At 36.8% G+C, this 22074-nt stretch overlaps 1 protein-coding gene and 1 long non-coding RNA gene across 2 annotated transcripts; one reads left to right on the top strand and one right to left on the bottom strand.

Moving 5' to 3' along the window:
* Positions 1–1483: 1483 nt before the first annotated feature.
* Positions 1484–21729, bottom strand: slc6a3 (solute carrier family 6 member 3). Its single transcript, XM_077526029.1, has 16 exons — positions 21492–21729; positions 20734–20835; positions 20028–20238; positions 18843–18974; positions 15639–15855; positions 13175–13313; positions 12830–12964; positions 11222–11325; positions 10876–11000; positions 9053–9165; positions 7994–8122; positions 7777–7876; positions 5597–5697; positions 4276–4443; positions 4127–4198; positions 1484–3579 (listed from the first exon to the last, which is right to left on the bottom strand). Exons 2-16 carry the CDS (start codon positions 20788–20790, stop codon positions 3556–3558), a joined length of 1827 nt encoding a protein of 608 aa, XP_077382155.1. The 5' UTR covers positions 20791–20835; positions 21492–21729; the 3' UTR covers positions 1484–3555.
* Positions 19507–22074, top strand: LOC144021840 (uncharacterized). Its single transcript, XR_013284197.1, has 3 exons — positions 19507–20049; positions 20129–20254; positions 21735–22074. It is a non-coding gene; the product is annotated as an uncharacterized LOC144021840 (long non-coding RNA).

Raw genomic sequence — 22074 nt, 5'->3', positions numbered from 1 at the left:
GAACAAACGTGATATTTACCAGCCGCAATCAACACAGTCTATCAATAAAGCTGAGCTGGATGGGCAAAATGGTCGTAATTGAGCGACCACGAGCTTCCAAAATGCGCAATAAATGCGCAAATGTGCACACCGCCATGGAAGCGATCGACGCACTAAAAAAAAAAGAAAGAAAAAAAAAAGCATAATGTTATATTTAGTTGCAACCCAACGCTGCAGCACAAAGTTAATTAGGCATCAAGAGACCCGGTGGGAGCACGCAGGTTGCCAGTGACATCCGGGAAAGTGGGACAAAAACATGTTTGCTTCTTTCTGCTCTCATTGTCGCGTGTCCGAAAACATTTATTTTGACAAGTGGCAATTCATACAGCATAAAATAAATTGTAACTGAGGACTCCCACGCGCATGCTCAAGCCATCGTATGGAAATAATTAAGGCTGCTGTAAAGTTTCCCCCCCACCAAGAAAAAAAATCTCAAAATCCATTCATTTGAAACATGTTCTAATTTTACACACTATCTGTCAATCAATTTGTTGAAGTATGAAGACTTTAATGCAGTTGTCACTCTCAATAGATCTCATCCAGATATGTTCGTGTGTGTATAATTTAATGGCAGAAGAAGCGGTTGACAATCAGAGCGTGCAATTCTATTTTAAAACCACTTGGCGGTGCTGGAGTAAAGCACATTATAGGGAACACGCTGTACTACATAAATTGTGATACATTTGCTATTTTTTTTTCCTTTTTTAATCGAGTCTTGTAACAATGACATGAAACTAACGACAAACAAAGGATAATAATAATAATAATAATAATAATAAACAGCAACATTGTGATGAGCCCTTTTTAAATAAAGTTTAGTGGAAAATTGGTGCACACTTTAAAATTCTGGGTTAAAAATAACCCAATTTTTTTGGACAAAAACTGGATTGATCCACGACTTGGGTCAATTTTGACCCAACTCTTGGTTGCTTTTTGTGCAAACAACCCAAAAAAAAAAAAAAAAAAAAAAGTTATTTTGTATAAAACAACCCAGAAAGTTGGGTGCAATTTTTGAAGAGTCAAAACCCGCTACTTGGATCAGTTTGACCCAAGTATTTGTAGATGGATGAGGTAATCAAGAGCCCGATGTCAATCAAAAAAATACTTGTGTGTGCAGCAGGGCTGGACTGGCACAAAAATAAATAAATAAATAAATAAATAAATAAATAAATAAATAAATAAATAATCATTCCTGGCATTTTGTCTTTGCACCACCGGCTCAACTCTTGCCTAACATGAAGTTCTGCTACTGATTTTTATTGATAATGTTTCATTTTGCTATCTATATTCAAAATGCATTAATAGACTGGTCATTCAAAATTGTGGGCAAGTCTCTTGTGGTAAAAATAATGAAAAAGCATGTGGAAGGTGTGCAGAAAAAGACAAGATTATATAAAAAAAAAGAAAAAAAAAGAAAAAAAAAAAGCTAATATTGCAACATACGTACGTGAGCAATTATACTTTTATAAGTCATAGAAACATCAGAAGGCAAAATCCAGCAGCACATGCATATCGTTCAGGACTTTTTTTTTTTTTGAAGCCTTTAATGTGTTGACTGAATGCAGCACAATATTAAAAATTAATATATGAAAACAATATTAAACCACAAGTCATTGTCGAAATACTTGAAACAGGACTCGTTCCGCTTTTGGGTCAGACATGAGCTTATTTGGATTATAACATGGACGGTCGTTGAGATCCTTAATTAAGGCTAATAAGTATCTTCACTGTAACAAAGTCAATACTTTATACATAAATACATACATACATTTTCTACATTGCTTATACTGTGGAGGCTATATATCAGAAATAAATACACTTGTTATGTATCGTAACGATCATAAAATACAATACCGTAAAATCTCCCGACAACACGTGAACTCATAGCTACAATAGGCTATATCGATATTATAGTTGACCTCATAATCCATATCACACCATTCATTTGCAGATTATCAAAGAGCAGCCTTGAAAACAGTCTTGAGAGTAAAATTAAAGCTTGTGATGCAAACGTGTCAAAATAGAAATGGAATACATGAACCAAAGAGAACAAGATAGCTCAGTTGAGGTTCAACTTGGAGTTTACCGAGTCTTTGGTCGTTAAATCAGCAGTCTGACCGATTCACGCGTTATACCGACTAAGTGCCAAATGCTCATTATAATATTTAATGCTACATTAATGTACGTTTTTGTAAGATTAACATGACAGTCAAGTTATGACTTTCACTCCCACAAGTGAGACAATTTCAGTCAATTCTTTCTCAGGACACAGATTGCCAAAGATACTAAATTGGATATTGACAAGCTCCGCAGCAGTCGGCATCAAATTTGGGCCATTTAATGTCAACGTTTTTGTGAGCTACCATATGTGAAAATGAGTTGCGAGCGTTTTAACAGTCATTAAAAGAAGACAGTACGTGAATTGAATAAATAGGATGTAGGATTGTTGTAAATGTTTTGAAATGTTTGAATCAAAATTTGGTATGTCACGACTAGGGATGTAACGATTAGCACAATATCATGATATTAAAACTGCCACAATATCGTCGTCGTCATGTTCACGATATTTAAAAGAAACACATCTGTTAAAAAAAAAAAAAAGTCAGGTTGATTTACATTTGTGCAGTTCCAGCACCATCTGGTGGCTATTTATTTTATTTTTTTTTGTGCAATTTCATTTTCATTAGGGATGTTTTGGCCCTCCTATGTTTAAAATCGGCACTAATTGTCAGATGAAGAAACATAATGTGCCTGCGAAGCAAGTCAATATGTGGCGGAACTCAATGTGTGCGTGCATTAACAACATAACATAATAATAATAATAAAACATAATAATAATAATAATAATAATAATAACATTGATATTATGTACAAAAGCACAATATTGTGCTTTTTTATCATGAGCTCTTTTTTTTTTAAAATATTTGTAACCTTTTTTAAATATCGCCAACTCCCCACAATATCGTGATAATTATCGTATCGTGATATTTGGATATCGTTACATCTCTAGTTACAACCCCAAATTAACGATATTTACTATTTCATCAGTATTTGAAAAAAAAAAAACAATCTAATGAAGCTTATCAAGATTTCAAATGTCAACAGATTTGTGATTTTAGTATCTCAACCGTGTTAATCAAATGTGACACTTTGATCACTTCTGTCAGCCCCTTCGCCTCACATTTTAAGTGATGATGCACAACATATGAAATTTAACGATCACATGCAAAGTGATGATGAGCGACGTGTCGAAGTTAGGCAGCATCGTTTCGAGGACGACTGACTGCAGGTGAAACAGCACGGTAACCGGGTTTCCGTTCAAAACGGGTTTACAGACAGCTTCACATATGCACAGTTGAAATGAAAATCACACTACGATTTCTTACAAGATTTTTTTTTTTTTTTTTTTTCCTGGCACTTCGAAATTTCTCCCGCTTCCCGAGCACTCCTCTCACCTCGTCGTCATATTTCAGATCTTTGCCGTTCATGCATTCGCTGAAATTTCCACTTTAGCATTCAGACAACCAGCCAGTGATGAAGCTATGGGAAGGAAACAAAATAAGAATGAATTACATTAGAACCAATTTGCCGTATTTTCCGCACTAATAAGGCGCGAAAAGCCTTCAATTTTTTCAAAAGCTGACCATGCGCCTTATAATCCAGTGCGCCTTATATATGGATCAATATTGAGATGCTATCGGTGACCCTGCACGATCGGTGACGCGCATGTGCAGAAGATCCCGCCATCTTGGATCGCTAGCTAATACGAATACTTTACCTCAGAGAAAATAATAAAAAAGCTGTTTATTCATTTTGGGAGTTGTCAGAAAGCTGGTTTGTAATCTATTCATAAAGTTTGACTGACCCATCGGACTGTTTTGTTGACATTCCCTTTAGCGCAGCACCATCTAATGGATGCATAACGTAACCCCAGCCTCTACTGTAGCGCCTTATATATGGAAAAAAGTTTGAAAATATGTCATTCATTGATGGTGCGCCTTATAATGAGGTGCGCTTTATAGTGCGGAAAATACCGGCAGTCACTTTTGAGCACGAGAATCGGTCATCAATGCTAATCGGTTCTTACTGTGAACTGACGAACTTCCCCGTTGTCGACCAGATGATGTTCCGTCTCGGGGGTGATGGCGTACGCCAGCCTCTGTTCCAGTAGGAGGTTGGACAAAATGGTCATTATTCCCCAAACGCGACTGAAACTTAAAAGCGGCTCAGACTTACGTCACACAACTTTCCAGGTAGGCGACAAAGTTTGTAGAAGGCGTAAAGGGGCACCATGCTCATCGAAGAAATGGCCAGGCACCATCCAAGCACATTAGCCCAGGGAGGAAAAACGTAGGTGCCATATTTGGGTGGGTTAAATGTTGCAAAGCTCACTACCACCATGAACTAAGAGATTTGTTGTTTTTTTTCGGGGGGGAAGACATCAAGTAATCAGATAAAATCACATTCAAAAGCACAATGTGAATTGAATATCAAATCGGGAGTCACATTCGCTTGAAACAGCAACACTGATCGTTTTGATCGGTCAGCTGAAATTTGACACGCGCTACCGAAAATGGACGGATGGATATTTTTGTCTTAAATTTTTGGGGCCTCACTCGCAATTTGGCGACAAAAAGTAATTTTTTTTTTTTTCTTTTCTACAGAAACGTGCTATCTGTGTCATTTTTGGTTGTGGATGCAGAGACCACACTAATCCATTATTTATACATCTTAAAAACTTTCAAAGGTAATGAATTGATGGAGTTTAACCGCCTTAATGTATAAAGCCCATCATGAATTATTATTTTTTTTTATCAGTTATTAATATACAAACCGGATTTATAAAAAGGGGAAGTGAGTATAAATTAAGAGGAACAGACTTTTTTTTTTTTTTTTTTTTTTTCGAAACCTAAATACTCAATTTGGATTGCAAAAAATGTATAAAAGCACATTTACTGCAAAAATATATATACATCAAAAGGACATGCAGTTGAATTATTTTGTAGTATTGTTACACTAAAAGCGTCATTCATTTTGTGTTTTTTTTGTGTGTGTGTTAATTAGGGGCAGATAAGTTTTATTTCTTTCTGTCCCCTTTCATTTCTTTTAATTTAAAGAGTGAAATAAATTGAATTGAATTGAATTGAATTGAAAGTAGATGACATTTTAGACTCACAAAAAGCAGGTCTAAATGTTGGCGCAGGTGGTGGATTTGATCGAGCTGACGTGTGTGATGCGAGTCATCATATTTTATCGTCAATATGACAGCAACATGGGAGAAATATGAATCATTGTATGATTCTGAATGAATTGTTATTATTAGCATCACAAAACTCTTTTAAAAGCACCCCCATTACTGTGCGACACAACAATGTTGTTTTGCGTCCACCTATGCACCACTCACACAAAATGACATGAAAATATAATCCTGTAAATTATACGTGTCATACTTATCGATTTATTTTTTTATTTATTTTTTGACTCCTGTGAAAAAGGTCATTGAAGTAAATCAATTAATGTAATGGCGGCCCAAAACGACGGGATGAGAGCTACTCACCAGGAGAAAGCAGGGGCTGACAAATTTCCAGCACAGTCTCCAGTATCTGCCTGGCCTCTGACCAATCATCTCCTCGATATCGTCACTGAAACGATCCACCCCTGGAAAGGCAAATAAACACTCCGATTGCATTCATTCATTCATTTATTCAACACAGTGTCTGACAAATTGAAAAATCCGTTGATCTAGCAGTGGCTGACTATTCAAAACTACTCACAGCCTTCGAAATGTGTCCACAGATTGTAAATGGTAAATTTCTGAACTGCAGGGATGTAACGATAAGCGCGATATCGTGATATCGTGATATTAAAACTGCCACAATATCCTCGTTGTCATGTTCACGATATTTAAATGCCACACAACTGTTTAAAAAAAAAAAAGTCAGCTTGATTTGCATTTGTGCAGTTCTAGCGCCAACTGGTGGCTAGGTTTTTAGTGCAATTTCATTTTTATTAGGGATGTTTTGGCCCTTCTATGTTTAAAATCGACACTAATTGTCAGATGATGGGGAACGTAATATGCCTGGGAAGCAAGTTAATATGTAACATAACATAAGAATAATAAAACATAATAATAATAACAACATCGATGATAGGTACAAAAGCACAATATTGTGTTTTTTTTTTTAAGTATGAGCTCATTTTTGTTTTTTTTACAATATTGTGACCTATTTTAAACATCGCCAACGTCCCCCACAATATCGTGATAATTATCGTATCGTGAGCTTCATATCGTGATGATATCGTATTGTGGCATTTGGATATCGTTACATCCCTACTGAACTGTATACAAAAATACGTTTTGTTTTTTTTTAGTTATAATACAATACACCACGAGTTCACTTTTCAGAGCTTTCCTTCCCCGGAAGGCATCTCTTGCCGCCGAGGTTTTTATTGCCAAAAGACCACAGTGGCCAGGGTCGAAAGGTTCTCGTTAAGAGCTCTGAGGAGAGGAAGAAAAGGGCTCACCGAGGCCGCCGGCTTGATTTATCGGGCCTGCCAAGGTCGAACCCCACCAAAAGTGGGCCGAGATACAAAACTACCCGCCTACTCGCCTGGGGGCCGAGTTAGGATTGAATCCTCCCGATGAGGCGAACGGACATGTGAAAAGTAACCCGAGACAGGAGTTCAAGTCGCGCTTCATTCCCGACCTTCAGATCGTTTTGATGGCGGAAGACGATTACGGCCGGTTTATGATCATTTTTGCACGTTACTACGGATGTAACGATAATCCAAACATCACGATACGATATGAAGGTCACGATACGATAATTATCACGATATTCCGGGGGCGTTGGCGATATTTAAAAAAAGATCACAATATTGTAAAAAAGAGAGCTCAAACTAAAAATAAATAAATAAATAAATATTGTGCTTTCGTACATGACAGCACTGCATATAAACCACCTACAATCTCTAATAACAATAATGAGGCACTTATTTGCACTTATTGATCGCCTCACAAGCAAATTCGGTTCCCCTTCATCTGACAATTTGCATAGATTTTAAACATCGAAGGCCAAAACATCCCTAATGAAAATTAAATTGCACGAATAAGGTAGCCACTAGAGGGTGCTAGAACTGCACAAATGGAAATCAACCTGACTTTTTTTTTAAACAGATGTGGTCCTTTGAAATATTGTGAACATGACGACGACGATATTGCGGCAATTTTAATATCACGATATTGCCCTTATCGTGACATCCCTACACGTTGCTGGTTTAAAAGTTTTCCTCCGACGCGTTCCAATAAGTGTATATAGCATAACTTTGCTCTTCATCTTTTCTACATCTTGTTTGCAGTGCATAACGAGCACATTCAAAATAAGCAAGTCAATATCGATCACAATTTCCCGCATCCTTGCAAAAGGCAATCACAAAAAAATGACAACATGATAATGATCATTTAATAAGTCAGATTATGCCTCAAGCAGGAGGCACGCTGAGGCGGTCAACAGACTGAAGTGGCAGAAAAAACGATTATTGTGTGTTGACGTTTTTCTTTCTTGCTTTACACTTGGGGCCTAATAGAAGGACGTCACGTTGAGTCACAGCACGTCCGTACGGACAGATTTCTCATCAGGGCCTTAATATAACATCGGCATTGCTCGCCACGACCGTACGAATCATCTTTTTTCTTTTTTTTTTTTTGTCTCCTATCGTTCGATCAGTTCCCCTCACCGTAAAACCAGGCAATGCCGATCGCTTCAATAAGCACTCCAAACAGAATGGACGTCCCCGCGGCAAAGTGGTCCAACAGAGTAAACACGTACATCCCGCCCTGCGGCGACACAAGAAACAAAGACAAACGTCACGTTCAACGCAGTATGCAGATTGAAGATTTTCGGTTTACATGATTACGCAATAATTGGAAATTGTTTTCGGCGTGAATACTTGCATTTGTAACACACAAGAGAGAGATGAGGAAGGTGGCGGCCACAATGAAGAGGGTGAACAGCTCTCTGTGCTTGTGCAGGCATTTGAATTCATCAATCAGGCCGGTAATGACAGACTCCATCCCGCCCATCTAAACGGTACAGAAGAAGAAGAAGGAGAAGGAGAAATGTCTTTTGCACTGCCTCTTAAATGAAATATTAAACTACTGTACATAATTAAAAAAAAAAAAAAAAAAAAAAAAAAATATATATATATATATATATATATATATATATATATATATATATATTTTTTTTTTTTTTACCTGTCCATCGATTCATGAGATTCATTTTCATTTTGCATTAAAGTGTATTACAAAAGCATTTTTCCCCTGATTACTGTTTATTAACCAGTGCAGTGATTGGTGTTTATTTCATAGTTCAACTTTGTATAGTAATTAAATTAAAAAAAAAAAAGAAGTAAATAAAATAAAAATAAAATAAAAAATATTACCGATATTACCACTAAAGGGCGCTGTGGCACTATCAAAAAACTGGTCACGTATTTCCAGCTTCCAGCTGCTCTATCGTCATATATAGACAGTATAAACATGACTAGAGCGAGCTAAAAAGTGTGTCAATGTGGCAACTTTCCCATCAAAACAATGTATGGACAAACATGGCGGCCATGTTAAGAAAAGAGAGAGTCCCTTCAAATGGAATGGCTAAGGATGTAAGAGAACGGTTTGGAAAAACTTTAAAACGTTTCAAACTGTTTCAAGCTTTTTTCTGCATTTTCAACAATTTTGTACAATAGGCTACTCGGCATTTTATGCTACAAAAACAAAAAAACAAAAAAAACAATAACTTTGTATGGTATTTGGGAGTATTTAGGCCATTTACAAAAGTACATGATGTCACATTAAATGAGTTCTAACGGACAAACCTTTCCCCAATTAATCCATTAAAATGAGGTTTCGCTCTATTTATCATTGGTTGTAGGCATCGTAAGGCAGAAAATATGGAACATATCGTAAGACGCTGTCAGATGACGTTTGCGAACAAGGTGACTGCATACTCACGGCACTGTCGATGCCTAACGTCAGCAGCATGATGAAGAAGATCACTGCCCACACTGATGAGCCAGGCAATGTGGCAATGGCTTCTGGGTAAATCACAAACACCAATCCGGCCCCTAAACAGAAAATACCAAAAAAAATGCAGTGGTGTTAAACTTGGCTATATTTTATTTAGAGGTCATACTAGTACAGTATAGTATAGGGGTGTTAAAAAAAAAAATCGATTCGGCGATATATCGCGATACTACATCGCGCGATTCTCGAATCGATTCAATTTAAAAAAAAAAATCGATTTTTTTTTTTTTTTTTTTTTTTTTAAAGAGCTCAGAATTGTTCATTCGGTAGTCTTACCGATTCAACGTCTTATCATCATTGCCTTTTTTTTTGTTTTTGTGTGTGTGTGTGTGTGTGTGTGTGTGTGTGAATCGATTTTTAAACGTCCATTTTTAATGGAAAAATATTCAACAAAACGTCTGACTTCGGGTTAGGATTCACACCTTGAGCATGGAAGAATGTTATGAACGGAACATTAAGCCTTAATATTTTATTTTAATGCTGTTCAAACATGAAACAGATTACAACCTCTATAAGACTGAAATTTCAGATCAATAAATAATACATTTTCATATAAATCTTACACTCTACAAGCTTACTGATTAGTATTTTCTAAATTTGAATGAAAAAAAATCGCAACAATCGACTTATAAATTCGTATCGGGATTAATCGGTATCGAATCGAATCGTGACCTGTGAATCGTGATACGAATCGAATCGTCAGGTACTAGGCAATTCACACCCCTAGTATATTATGTTACTTTTGTTGTAAGTCAAGAAAATACATTGGAAGCATTTAAATCAATACCTCTTGGACAGCATCTGTCAACACAGACCATGTTTGTAAATGTGTTACTTTCAAAACATTGATTGTATTGGATTCCATTCTATTGTGCATGCATACTTACTACTCACTGTATATATTACATCCAGTGTCACTTGGATATGTAGATTTGTTTGGAAATTGGTCACGTTTATCCCTATTACTCTTTAAAGAATTTAAATGACATGTAATTGAGGTAATCATGTTGTCATGACATAAAAAAAAAGTCTTGACATAATAATAGTGGTCTGTGGTTTCAGCACCGTGGACAGCTCCGACAAGCTGTGAATCATTTTGTAAAAAATAGTGGCAGCCAAAGACGGTAACTTGAATTAAGTTCAGACAGAAAACCAAAAATGTGCCGACCTTATCAGAAGAGCACAGTGGGTTTTATGCCTGCTTTGATTAAGGCATTTCTCATTTTTCCCATCCTTTTTTTTTTTTTTTGGTTCAGAATCAGCTGTTCACACTGTTAGTTTTAAAATTATTATTATTATTATTATTATTTTAGTTGCATGAAATTATTAAATATTCTAATTAAAAAAAATACTTTCCCAACAAAAAATATTTTCAATAATTAATAATCATTATTTAAAAAATATATATAAATACATAACTAAATAAATAAATAAATAAATAAATATTTTGAATAATTAATTATCACCAATAATTCAAATATTCTAATTAAAAAAAAATACTTTCCCAACAAAAAAATATTTTCAATAATTAATAATCATTATTTTAAAAAATTATATAAATACATAACTAAATAACTAAATAAATAAATAAATATTTTGAATAACTAATTATCACCAATAATTCAAAAATAATCTAATTTATCTCTAAATTAAAAAAACAACATACCAAAAAAAAAAATAATTTGAAACTGTGACACTAAAATATCGACTCAAACCGTGAATTCATGTGTATGATTGCAATAGCGACATACCGTCTCGAGCGACCGTTTCCAGAGACACGTTGTGCTTGTGTGACATGTAGCCGAGGAAGGAGAAGACAACAAAGCCAGAGAATAAGCTGGTCAAAGAGTTGATGGAGCAGGTGATGATGGCGTCCCTGCGAATCATCAAAACCAAATCCGGTGAAGATTGAATATGAAAAGGACAGAAGGCAGAATTAGTCCATCATCACCATCTTGACACTGATAATGAATGAGTAAATATTGAATATTATATGGTGAGATGATCAAGATGCTACAGCAATATCAAAACACAACATAAAAGGATTCTGTAACTCGTGTGCGTGTGAGGCAACTCCTCACGCGCGCATCTCTTTACCTGTAGCAGTCGTTGCTGAATTTGTTGTAGCTGGAAAAGGCGATTAGCACACCAAACCCGACTCCCAGCGAGAAACAGATCTGCGTGGCGGCATCGATCCAAACCTGCGGGGACGGGTGACAGAAAAGGTGCACTTGTGTGAAGCGGCAAACAAAAGGCACAGGGGAGGTAAAAAAAAAAAGAAAAGAAAAGAAAAAAAAGCCATTATTAGGGATAATTGCAGGAAACTCATTCAACGGCAATAGATGAAAGACGCTTGTGAATGCGGCGGTAATTTTGCAAATTACGGCGCCATGCATCTGCCTAATCTAATTCTAAAATTCCCTGCAATGTGTGCGTCTTTCTCACTCGCTTTTTTTTTTTTTTAAATCATATTTGTGTATTTAGTTGCAGATACTTGAAGATGTCGTTCGCAAGAAAGGTAAATAGCAGGTGCCAACACGTTTACCAACGGACTGGGTAAAAATGTAGTCTGCAAGGGAACCTGAATATTTAATAACGACAAACGTATCATATTAAATACAAGACATTTTGAGTATAATAATTTTTCCCCATTAAAACTCTGACATATATGATCTGACATGCATTGATAATGATAATCCATTATACGGCTTTTACAGCGAACGTGCAAGATCGCCCCAATTGCGAAAGGAGTGACACCTATCCTTATTAACTCATTAGCTCCCAAAAACGTATAAATACGTCATATTTTAAATGTTTTAAGTGCCCCAAAGACGTATTTATACGTTTTTTGTTGTTTTGTTTTTTTATGCCAGAGCATAGAGAAGGCTTTGATGCAGTCTCTCTACCTCAGAAAATGGTTGAGTGGCCGCAGAGTATAAGAGATCAACCAGGCCATGTTAAAACTCCCCACAGTTTTCCCACAGTTCTCAGCAGAATTGTGAAAAACGATGAAACTTAGCTATGTTCTATTGCTAATTGCTGCACAGCGGAAACAGATAGGAATATACTTTTTTTTTCCCTGATAAAAGAAGACTCTAATCTCTCTTTTGGTACGTTACATATTTTTCTAGCAATAGAACATAATATTTCGCGGGCCTTGAAAAATCAGTCAAAATCCAGGAAAACACTTAAGTGAAAATGGTTGGGAGTGAATGAGTTAATAGTGGGAAATGTTCTTTCTGATTTTTTGGAAATACTAACATATTTGATATGTCGGTTTATTATAAAATTTTTGACTGCTAAAAATGTACAAATTTAAAGCATTGTGACCGGATGTATCAAATATGATACAAATAAAAAAAAATCATATGTGCGATTCCCCCCAAAAGGACCAATAAATACTCTACAAAGAATCCGAATGGTTCATGGTTCAGGCTTTATAGAGTTAATTCACTTGTTTTTCGAATAGTAGAAGTAATTTTACAGTTCAAATGGGCAATGCCATGTCAAATGTCTCATTAGTGTCAACTCCCCAGACTGTAAAATATATCTGGACCAAATTAATTTTTTCCTTGACTGTTTATTATTCTACTGTTGTCTTTTATAGAAACACAATGAAGAAAAAGAATTACTGTAACTTCCACAGCCAAATTTAGCAACAAAGTACCCGCACTTCGGGTTTCCTGCTTTCCACTTGTATCTCACCTTGGCATCGCAGAGTTTCAGGAAGTCGACAGACAGGTAGGCCTTAATGCCATCCTTGGCTCCGGGCAGGGTGACTCCTCGGATGAGCAGCACAGTCAAGACCACGTAGGGCATGGTGGCCGTGATCCACACAACCTGAGAGGGGTCACAGAAGGCGACCGCACAACATGCACGCACAGAAACGGAGACAGAATAGATGCGCGTTAGCAGACGCATCAAGATGGCAACAGAAAAATACCGTATAGGCATTCAAGCTAGCTCAGTTTAAATGACTCGGTTAAATCCAACATATACATTCGTTTCCAATGACCACAATCGGAAATGACAGATTTCAATTCTACCTACCTTGCCGGATGTCTTGACACCCTTCCACAGACTGAAGTAAAGCAGAACGATGACCACGGCGAGACAGGACGTCAACTGCCAACGTGGACGACCCAGATTATCAATACCGTTGCTGTCCTGAATGTGGAGCACACCTCGCCTATGGGAAGGAATATTATGGTGGAAATCAAGTGTACACTGCTGCACTACTTTATCACAATTATTAACAAAAAAGTGGACGCGCAGGTTAATTATTTGACCTCTATGATATATTTTAACTTACCCTTGAGGAAGGGATGGGCAACTGATGGTCCATGGGTGGAAAAAAAAAGAAACTCTAAAATATAAAATCCAAATCTTTTATACAGAGGCCAACTGTAGTTTTAAGTTGTAATATCACCATTCACCACTAGATGGCAGACATGGCTTAGTTGCACTTACACTGGGGCTTATGCTGTCCAACGTGAGTTGGCCTAATATTTGATTTTTTTTTTATTTTTTTTTTAAGATTTAGAGAATGATATGCCGGACAAACGTAGTACATCAATAATATAAAATATTTGACGGAGTTGATTTTTTGTGGGGAAAAAAATTTACAAAAAAAAAAAAAAAAGAAAGTTCTTGCACTTACTGCTGGTTTGCTTTTGAGCATTTTAGTGTCATACTTGAACGGAAATATTTGAGCAAGTCAGACCTTTGTGCTGGAAAAAAACATCTATGTTGTGTGATCTTTTATAAATATGTATGGTAAAAAATGTTATGTATTAAAGTAACACTAAGGAAATTTTCAACCTACATAAAATATTTTCATAACTCTTCTGATGAAACATCGACTTAAAAGTAGTTGAATGAATCTTTGCTATGGTCCGAGGTGTCTGTATAATTTTTACTGGTACTAAACTAGGATGGTCGGAACACTGCCACAGAAAAAAAAAAAAAAACAACTACAAATGTGCTGATGGTGGCCCCATTCGTTACAAAGACGGAAGTCAATTTGAATGTTGACGCACGGTTACTGCTTTCATGGCAGAAGCTGCAAAGAAACTTAAAAGTTTTGTCTGAGGAGACAAAAAAGAAAAAGGGAAGCTAACCCGATAAAAGTCAAGGATCAACATTGGCCCGGATTTCACTCGCTGGCGTGAGCTGAAAAAAAACAACGCAATGCGCTTGTCCTCATGGGAAATGTGGTCTTCCTTCCAGGCATAACAGTACCGCTTTTGTCCATTCGGCGGCGCCATAATCAACATAAACTGCAAGTTCCTTAATGTTGCTTTAAGAACACATATTTTGCACTTGTGCACATATTTTGTCCTTGTTTAAAATGTTTTTTTTGTGTTATATGCTACTTATGAATCATATTTTGTCATCTCGTTCGGAAGTGCGTGATCCGTGAAGTAGCGCTGATGAAAAATGTTGTTGTCCCACAGCATTTCAGTTGCCCATCCCAGCATTAGAGCGTGTATTATACGTCGATAATAAACAATCAAATCTATGAAATAAAATGTGTCCCTTATCAAGAAATTTAAAAAAATATATCCTGGTCATGATAATGCAACGATTTAGATTAATCCTGAGCGGTTCAGACAGATGACACAAAATGCACTCCAACTGTCTGCTGGTGGCTCACTGTAAATAAATAGCAAACTGCCATTCCAGCTATACTTGATGAAAAGCTTCAACTATCACAACAAAACAATCCCCTTGCTCACCGGAATAGAAGACACCTGGCTCGCACCTGGATCCCCAAATGAACGTGAATGACAAACAATATTCACAACATAAATATCGGAGACATCAAACTAAATGACAATATTAAATTCAGTATAAATCAAATAATACCTGCACGACAATGTCAATGAAAATTATTATTACTAACGCTGCAGTCTTGATCATTAACTCATTTACTCCCAACAACGTATAAATATGTTTTTTTTTTAAATGTTCTGAGCGTCCCAAAGACGTATTTATACGTTTTTTTGTTTTGTTTTTATGCTAGAGCATACAGAAGGCTTTGACGCAGCCTCTCAACTGCAAAGAACGGTTGCAGAAATGGTAGTTATTACACAAACGGCCAGCAGGTGTCAGCAGAGCAAAGGAGATCAACCAGGGTCATCTAGATAAAAAAGCTCAATTACTTACAATTTGGAATAGATTTGTGAAAACTGATGAAACTTAGCTCTCTTCTAATGCTAATTGCTGCAAAACGGAAACAGATAGAAACATACTTTTTTTTTTTCCTGATGAAAGAAGAGACTTTAATCTTTCTTTTGATAGGTTCCGTGTTTTTATAGCAATTGAACACAATATTATGTGGGCCTTGCAAAATCAGTCAAAATCCAGCAAAACAGCCGGGAGCGAACTGCTTCTGTGAAAATGGCTGCAAGTGAATGAGTTAAGGATTTACAGCATTTATTGTACCGAAATATACTATAGTATCCTATCCTGTATATCCACTACGGTAAATGGTAAAATTGAGCCAACTTACTCAAAGTACTCTTGAGCTGGCGTGGCCTTGTAAATGTCACTGATAGTGCCGTTGTCGGCCCAGTCGGAGCAGTTTGGACTGTTCCAAGTGTTGTTGCAGTGCACCCAGGGGAGCTCGGCGGTGAACGAGGAGAAGAGGTAGAAGAGAGCCCAAGAGATGATCACATTGTAGTAGAAGCCAACATAGAGGGAAATGAGGATGACTGTAAATCCTACGCCTGCGATACAAAAAAAAAATCGTCATTTCAAGTAAATATTATAACCTTTGAAAGTGATTCATTTATTGAGAATCTAACTCAGGGGTGTCCAAACTTTTTTATTTGAGGGCCACATACAGAAAATCAGAAGGACGCAAGGGCCACATCATGTTATGAAGCGAAATTGTGTTTAGTCCTAAAAATTGTACTAATAATTTATTTGTGCTTTTGCATATTTAGAAAAATGCTATAGTATATAAACCAATTTATTTGTAATATGGCAGCAGGGTTATTATAGTTTTGGAATTTTTCATTTTAGTTTTTATTTTGTTTTGAGTTTTGCTGTTTTTTAATTTAGTTAGTTTTAATTAGTTTTCAGGGTGATATTAGTTTTAGTTCTTTAATAAAGGCTTAGTTTTAGTTTAGTTAATTTTCAGTATTAGTTTTTTTTTTTTTTAAATGTGTAGTATTGTGCGCAATATTTAAAAAACACCATGGGCGCGACGTCATTATTCAGGTTTATATCAAAATAAATCAACTAAAAATCACATTTAAAATCATTCCCAAAGTCTCATGCATTAAATTAATTACCAAAGACTAAAACAAAGGACATTCTTGCTATAATTATAGTTAGTTTTATTTTAGTTAGTTTTGTAAATATAAAATGTAGTTTCAGTTAGTTTTCTTTTTTTTAAAAAAGCATCTTCGTTTTTATTTTATTTCGTTAATGAAATTGTTTTTTGAATTTTAGTTTTTTTGTTAGTTTTAGTTAACTAAAATAATCTTTAATAGCACCTGTGTTTTTCGATACCCTCCCTTCTTACTTTGACCATCTCCAAACATTTTTGTTTTTAATTTATTTGAACCGAGTCCAATGCCATTTTTAGCATATGTCGCGGGCCACTAAAAAATGAACGGCGGGCCGTAGTTTGACCACCCCTGATCTAACTACTGCCTGATATTACCATCACAAGAATTGTGGATGCAGTAGTTGTTGCCTTTTACATTGATCGCGAGGGGAAACCAGCTTGTTGATCAGAATAATTACTGCCAATATTGGCATGTATGCATTTGAATAATTACTGTTATCTCCCCCCACTGAGAGGCAGACGATGACAGTGTGGGAAGTGTGTGATTAGAACGTCAATGTCTTCTGTGGAACCCTGACAGACAACACATGTTCACAGACAGGAGGCCCACGCTTGCAATCACGCACACACGCACTTTTTGTCACGCACAAGGGGCTGAAACACAACTATGAGCCACCTTCAGTCCGACAAGGACATTATTGTACACAGTATGGATGTCTGATGGCGTGCGGAGAAGCAACAGATGGTCTTGGTGATGGTCTTGTTAATTTATTTGCATGTAAATAGACCATCAACACATATACACGCAAATAAATGTTATATATACAAATGCATGTGCAAAATAGATCAATATACAGATATAACAAACAAAAGCAGAAAAAAATAATCCAAAGAAAATGCATCCTTGCTCATCATTGTTTTGAAAATCACCTGCAGAGATTGTCAAGCCACTGTTTGACAAAAAAAGCACTCGGACAATCAGGACGAGAGTCTAAAAGCCTAATTTTCATTTGTTTTCCATCTGAGTGCAACCGGAACCTGATGTTCTGGGAGGATAAACAATGCCTGTCGACGCTTATGACACAGACGAGTGAACAAAAGCGGGACTGGCATGTGAATGGGCAGGCAAGTGGGAAGGCAAGCAGACACTTGCGGAGACGAGGGAAGTCAACGACTTGACAGTGCGGTGGGAAGGTGGATGGACACATGGACGGACGGACGGGGACGTTGATGGATTCAGTGGATCGCGCAGGCAAAACGTGTAGAGCAGGGGTGGTCCAAACTACGGCCCGGGGGCCATTTGGACGGCCCGCCGTCCGTTTTTTAGTGGCCCGCGACATATCCTAAAATTGGCATTGAGTTCAAATCAAATAAAAACAAAGATGTTTGGAGATGGTCAAAGTAAGAAGGGGAGGGTGTCGAAAAAAACAGGCACTATTAAAGGTTATTTTAGTTAACTAAAACTAACGAAAAAACTAAAATTCAAAAAACAATTTCATTAACGAAATAAAATAAAAACAAAGATGCTTTTTTAAAAAAGAAAACTAACTGAAACAACATTTTATGTTTACAAAGCTAGCGGCAATAAAACTAACTATAATTATAGGAAAAATGTCCTTCGTTTTAGTCTTTGGTCATTAATTTAATGCATGAGCCTTTGCGGATGATTTTAAATGTGATTTTTAGTAGACTTATTTTGATAAAAACGCGAATAATGACGTCGCGCCTATGGTGTTCTTTAAATATTGCGCACAATACTACACAATAATAAAAACAAAAACACAAAAAACTAAAACTAATACTGAAAACTAACTAAAGTAAAACTAAGCCTTTATTAAATAACGAAAACAAATAAAAAACTAACAGAATCACCCTGAAAACTAATTAAAACTAACTAAATAAAAAAAAAAAAATACTCAAAACAAAATAAAAACTAAAATGAAAAATCCCAAAACTATAATAACCCTGCTGCCATATTACAAATAAATTGGTTTATATACTGTAGCGTGTTTCTAAATATGCAAAAGCACAAATAAATGATTTGTACAATTTTTATTACTACACACAATTTCTCTTCACAACATTATGTGGCCCTTGCGTCCTTCTGATTTTCTGTATGTGGCCCTCAAATGAAAAAGTTTGGACACCCCTGATGTAGAGTATAATATAAGAACATACTGTCATTTTAAATAGTAATATGAAATATTATTGAATTACTTATTATATATCTAATTATTTTATTATTATTTATTTGTTATTATGGAGTTAAAAGGAAATTCTCAATTTTATTCGTATTGTTTTAAATTCATTCAATTTTGACAGTGTTTATTTGAAATTAGCATTATCTTTAGAAATTAAACCAAATATCATCCGTTTTAGATATACCTGTACATGCACCGGACCTTAATAATATCATACCTTTAAATATGGGACATATTTTCCAGACCCCTGCTGCCCCCTCTCTGTTGTACTGTCCCAGAGCCAGTTCCATGTAAAAGAGAGGCATGCCTGCTATCACCATAAAGAACAGGTACGGCACCAAGAAAGCACCTGTACACACACACGGACATGCTTTAAGTCATATTTCCAAAACAGACATGTCAATAACGCATGTTTAGCAGTACTGAGCATCCTTCCGAACTGGGTGTGAGCCTTGACTACGGCTACAGCTTTTAAACCTAATGAGAGCTCCATGTTCAACAGCCATAATTAGTGACCATAATTGTCGGCGCTAATCTATTCACAGCAGCTGTGGTTGCTTTTTTATCCGTATTTTGATCTCTTGAAAGGGTTGGAAAGAATTGGTGAAAAGAAACAGATGATACTACGGAGCCCCTAAAGTGACATGGTAGAAAAAAAAAAACAACAACTTTGCGTTCCCTCCCAAACATATTTGCGTTCCTTCGCAATCGCAAAGATTGCGTGCCCTCGCAAAACATTTTTGCGAACGCAAAGATTGCGTGCCCTCGCAAATCAACTTTGCGTACTCTCGCAAAGATGAACGCAATCTTTGCGCGAGAACGCAGTTGTTTTGCGAGGTAACGCAAAGTTGTTGTTTTTTCGCCTACCATGTCACGTTAGCTACGCCGTAAACACTTCCGGGTCATTTTCCATGTGAACAAAAGCGACGAGGATGGAACGTTTTTTAAACATGAAACAACAGTGGGAAAGCTTTCCCAACGCGACTGGGATGGAGCATGTATTTTTCTACTGCTTTGTTTACACGTCGCTTTTGTTCACATGGAAGATGACCCGGAAGTGTTTACGACGCAGCTAAGGTGACATGGTAGGCGAAAAAAACAACTTTGCGTTCCCTCGAGAGAGAACGCAAAGTTTTTTGCGAGGACACGCAATTTGAACGCAAAGTTTTGTTTTTTTTCTTCTACCATGTCACCTTAGGGGCTCCGTACAAACATTCCGAACTCAAGTATATTAAACTTCCACCTTCATTTCACTTTCTAAATCTCTCTCACTAAAAATGCAGACAATGTCACCCTTTCATTTCCACCTCAGCTATTTTAATACGAGGCTGATTTTCTGTCACACCACCAATTGCTCCCTATTTTCCCCCCCATTACAGCCAACTTTAAGCTTTGAACTCACCTCCTCCATTTTTGTAGCAGAGGTAAGGGAACCTCCAGACGTTGGCGAGATCCACCGCAAACCCGATCACCGATAGCAGGAAGTCAATTTTCTTTCCCCAGGTTTCCCTTTCCTCCTCACCACTGGGGCTGGTCTGAGACGTGGTGGGAGCCACAAGGGTGCTGGAGGTGAACTGGACCCCATTCTGCTCCTTCACAAGGATCAGCTCCACCTGGAGGGCCCGATTCGTGAGTTACTATGTCTGCCCATGTTTGGGTATTTAGTTCTTTCTTGAATTTTCCCATCAAGTATGTAATACATTATAAATGAGAATAATGATAGCACGCCAGCCAATACTGTACTCAAACTATTTATAATTTTCTTCTCATGTTAAAGGGTATCGTAATGCAAATGCAGTGCAGTTTGGCACCACCTCACAAAACTACACGCAGGACATCTTTCTGAACCTTTCTGAGCATCTACTGTTATGTCATATACTGTATTTTGGTAATGCTGTAATGACGTAATCAGATATATAATATATAATTATGCGAATATACAGTAAATATACAGTAAAATGAAAAGTAGGAAAAGATTACTTATACAAATGTTCAATGTTACATTTAAGCACTTCATGAACAACAATCATAGAATCATTTTATATTCCAGTTGAGCACACATTTATAATAATATGACACAAATTCTGCATATGTACATTTGCACTGACCTCTTTGGGACCCATAGCATTGGAAGGTTTTTTTTCGGGGGCTACAACTGATGACATCAGGCTGATTGGGACTCTATCAGCTTTTCGGTGAAGGCAAATAACCTTGATTATGGGGAAAATAGAGGAAATGTAAACAATAAAACGTAACACTATTCCCCTGTATTAAAATGAACTTCAATAAATGACGGCGTGCAACCAGCACCCCACCAGTGCAGCCCAAATTTTATACGCTCGGCCTAATGAAATTCAATTTAAACCGTTTAATGTCATTGATATCAAGTACGTTGCTAGTACTTTCTTTCTGGCTTTGCATACAAAAAGATCAAGAGGAATTTGGCAAAAAAGCAACCGAGAACGGTTATACGTCTCTACCAGGCCATCGCCGCACGCTCAATTACACTTCACACTTGTTGATCGCCATTTTGATAACAGCTACCTTTAATAAGCTCGGCCGCATCATTCACCTTTTGAGATTTAAGAGTTTAGCTTTGCTTCACTGAAATAACTGGGTGTAATATCACGTAACATTTGACAATATTTTATTTCACCGAAGCAGTTCATTTGAAAAGAAAAAAGATGGGTAAAATATTGGTTGACATTTAATCAATATAACAAAAACATTTCAATAATAATAATAATAAATGCACGTCACTATAAATAAATAATTTGACTCTGTGAATAATGCCATAAGACTAAAGTGATTACTAGACTACATATGAGAACAAGGTAAAAATGACAACAACAACAAAAAATCTCACCGTTGACCCGTATCAAGTGTAAAGCTCCCTTAGTTGTCAACTTCCAGTTGTGCTGAAGTTCCTCACTTGGCTGCCAAAACAAATGCTGACATATTTACTTTATATTAGAATTTAGAAAGTATCCCAAATGGGGGGGGGGGGAAACAAGTGCAAAAATCACAGAAAGTGATGAAAAGAAGCGCTCGTGAATGATGAAGTGTTATCCAGATAACCGTGCGGTCTGCTGTGGTGATCTGTCTGCAGGACCACTCTTGAAATATGGGGAACAATCAACAACACTCCCCCACCACCACGCCGTCCCTGACCCCTCCCCCTCCTCCCCATCCTCACCATCCCTTTGTCTCGTCCTCCTCTTCACGATCCAAGTCAGTGTAAATTTCCTCTCGGATGAGAATCATCCTATCTGCCTGGAAATTGAGGATCTTCAAACAGAAAATATTTGCAAGTACTTTCGATTGATGTAATAATTATTGAACTGTTGGGCAAAATTCCACCCACTCAACAGGAACAAAAAAAAAAAGAAGCTTTATCGCTCTTGTTAAAGACAGCGGTTGGTTTATGTAAAATTCGTTGACACGAAAAA

Source organism: Festucalex cinctus, chromosome 7 (genome assembly GCF_051991245.1).
Source record: "Festucalex cinctus isolate MCC-2025b chromosome 7, RoL_Fcin_1.0, whole genome shotgun sequence".
In the NCBI taxonomy this organism is placed as follows: domain Eukaryota; kingdom Metazoa; phylum Chordata; class Actinopteri; order Syngnathiformes; family Syngnathidae; genus Festucalex; species Festucalex cinctus.
Note: the sequence above shows the minus strand (reverse complement) of the source record. Positions and strands in the feature narration are given on the sequence as shown.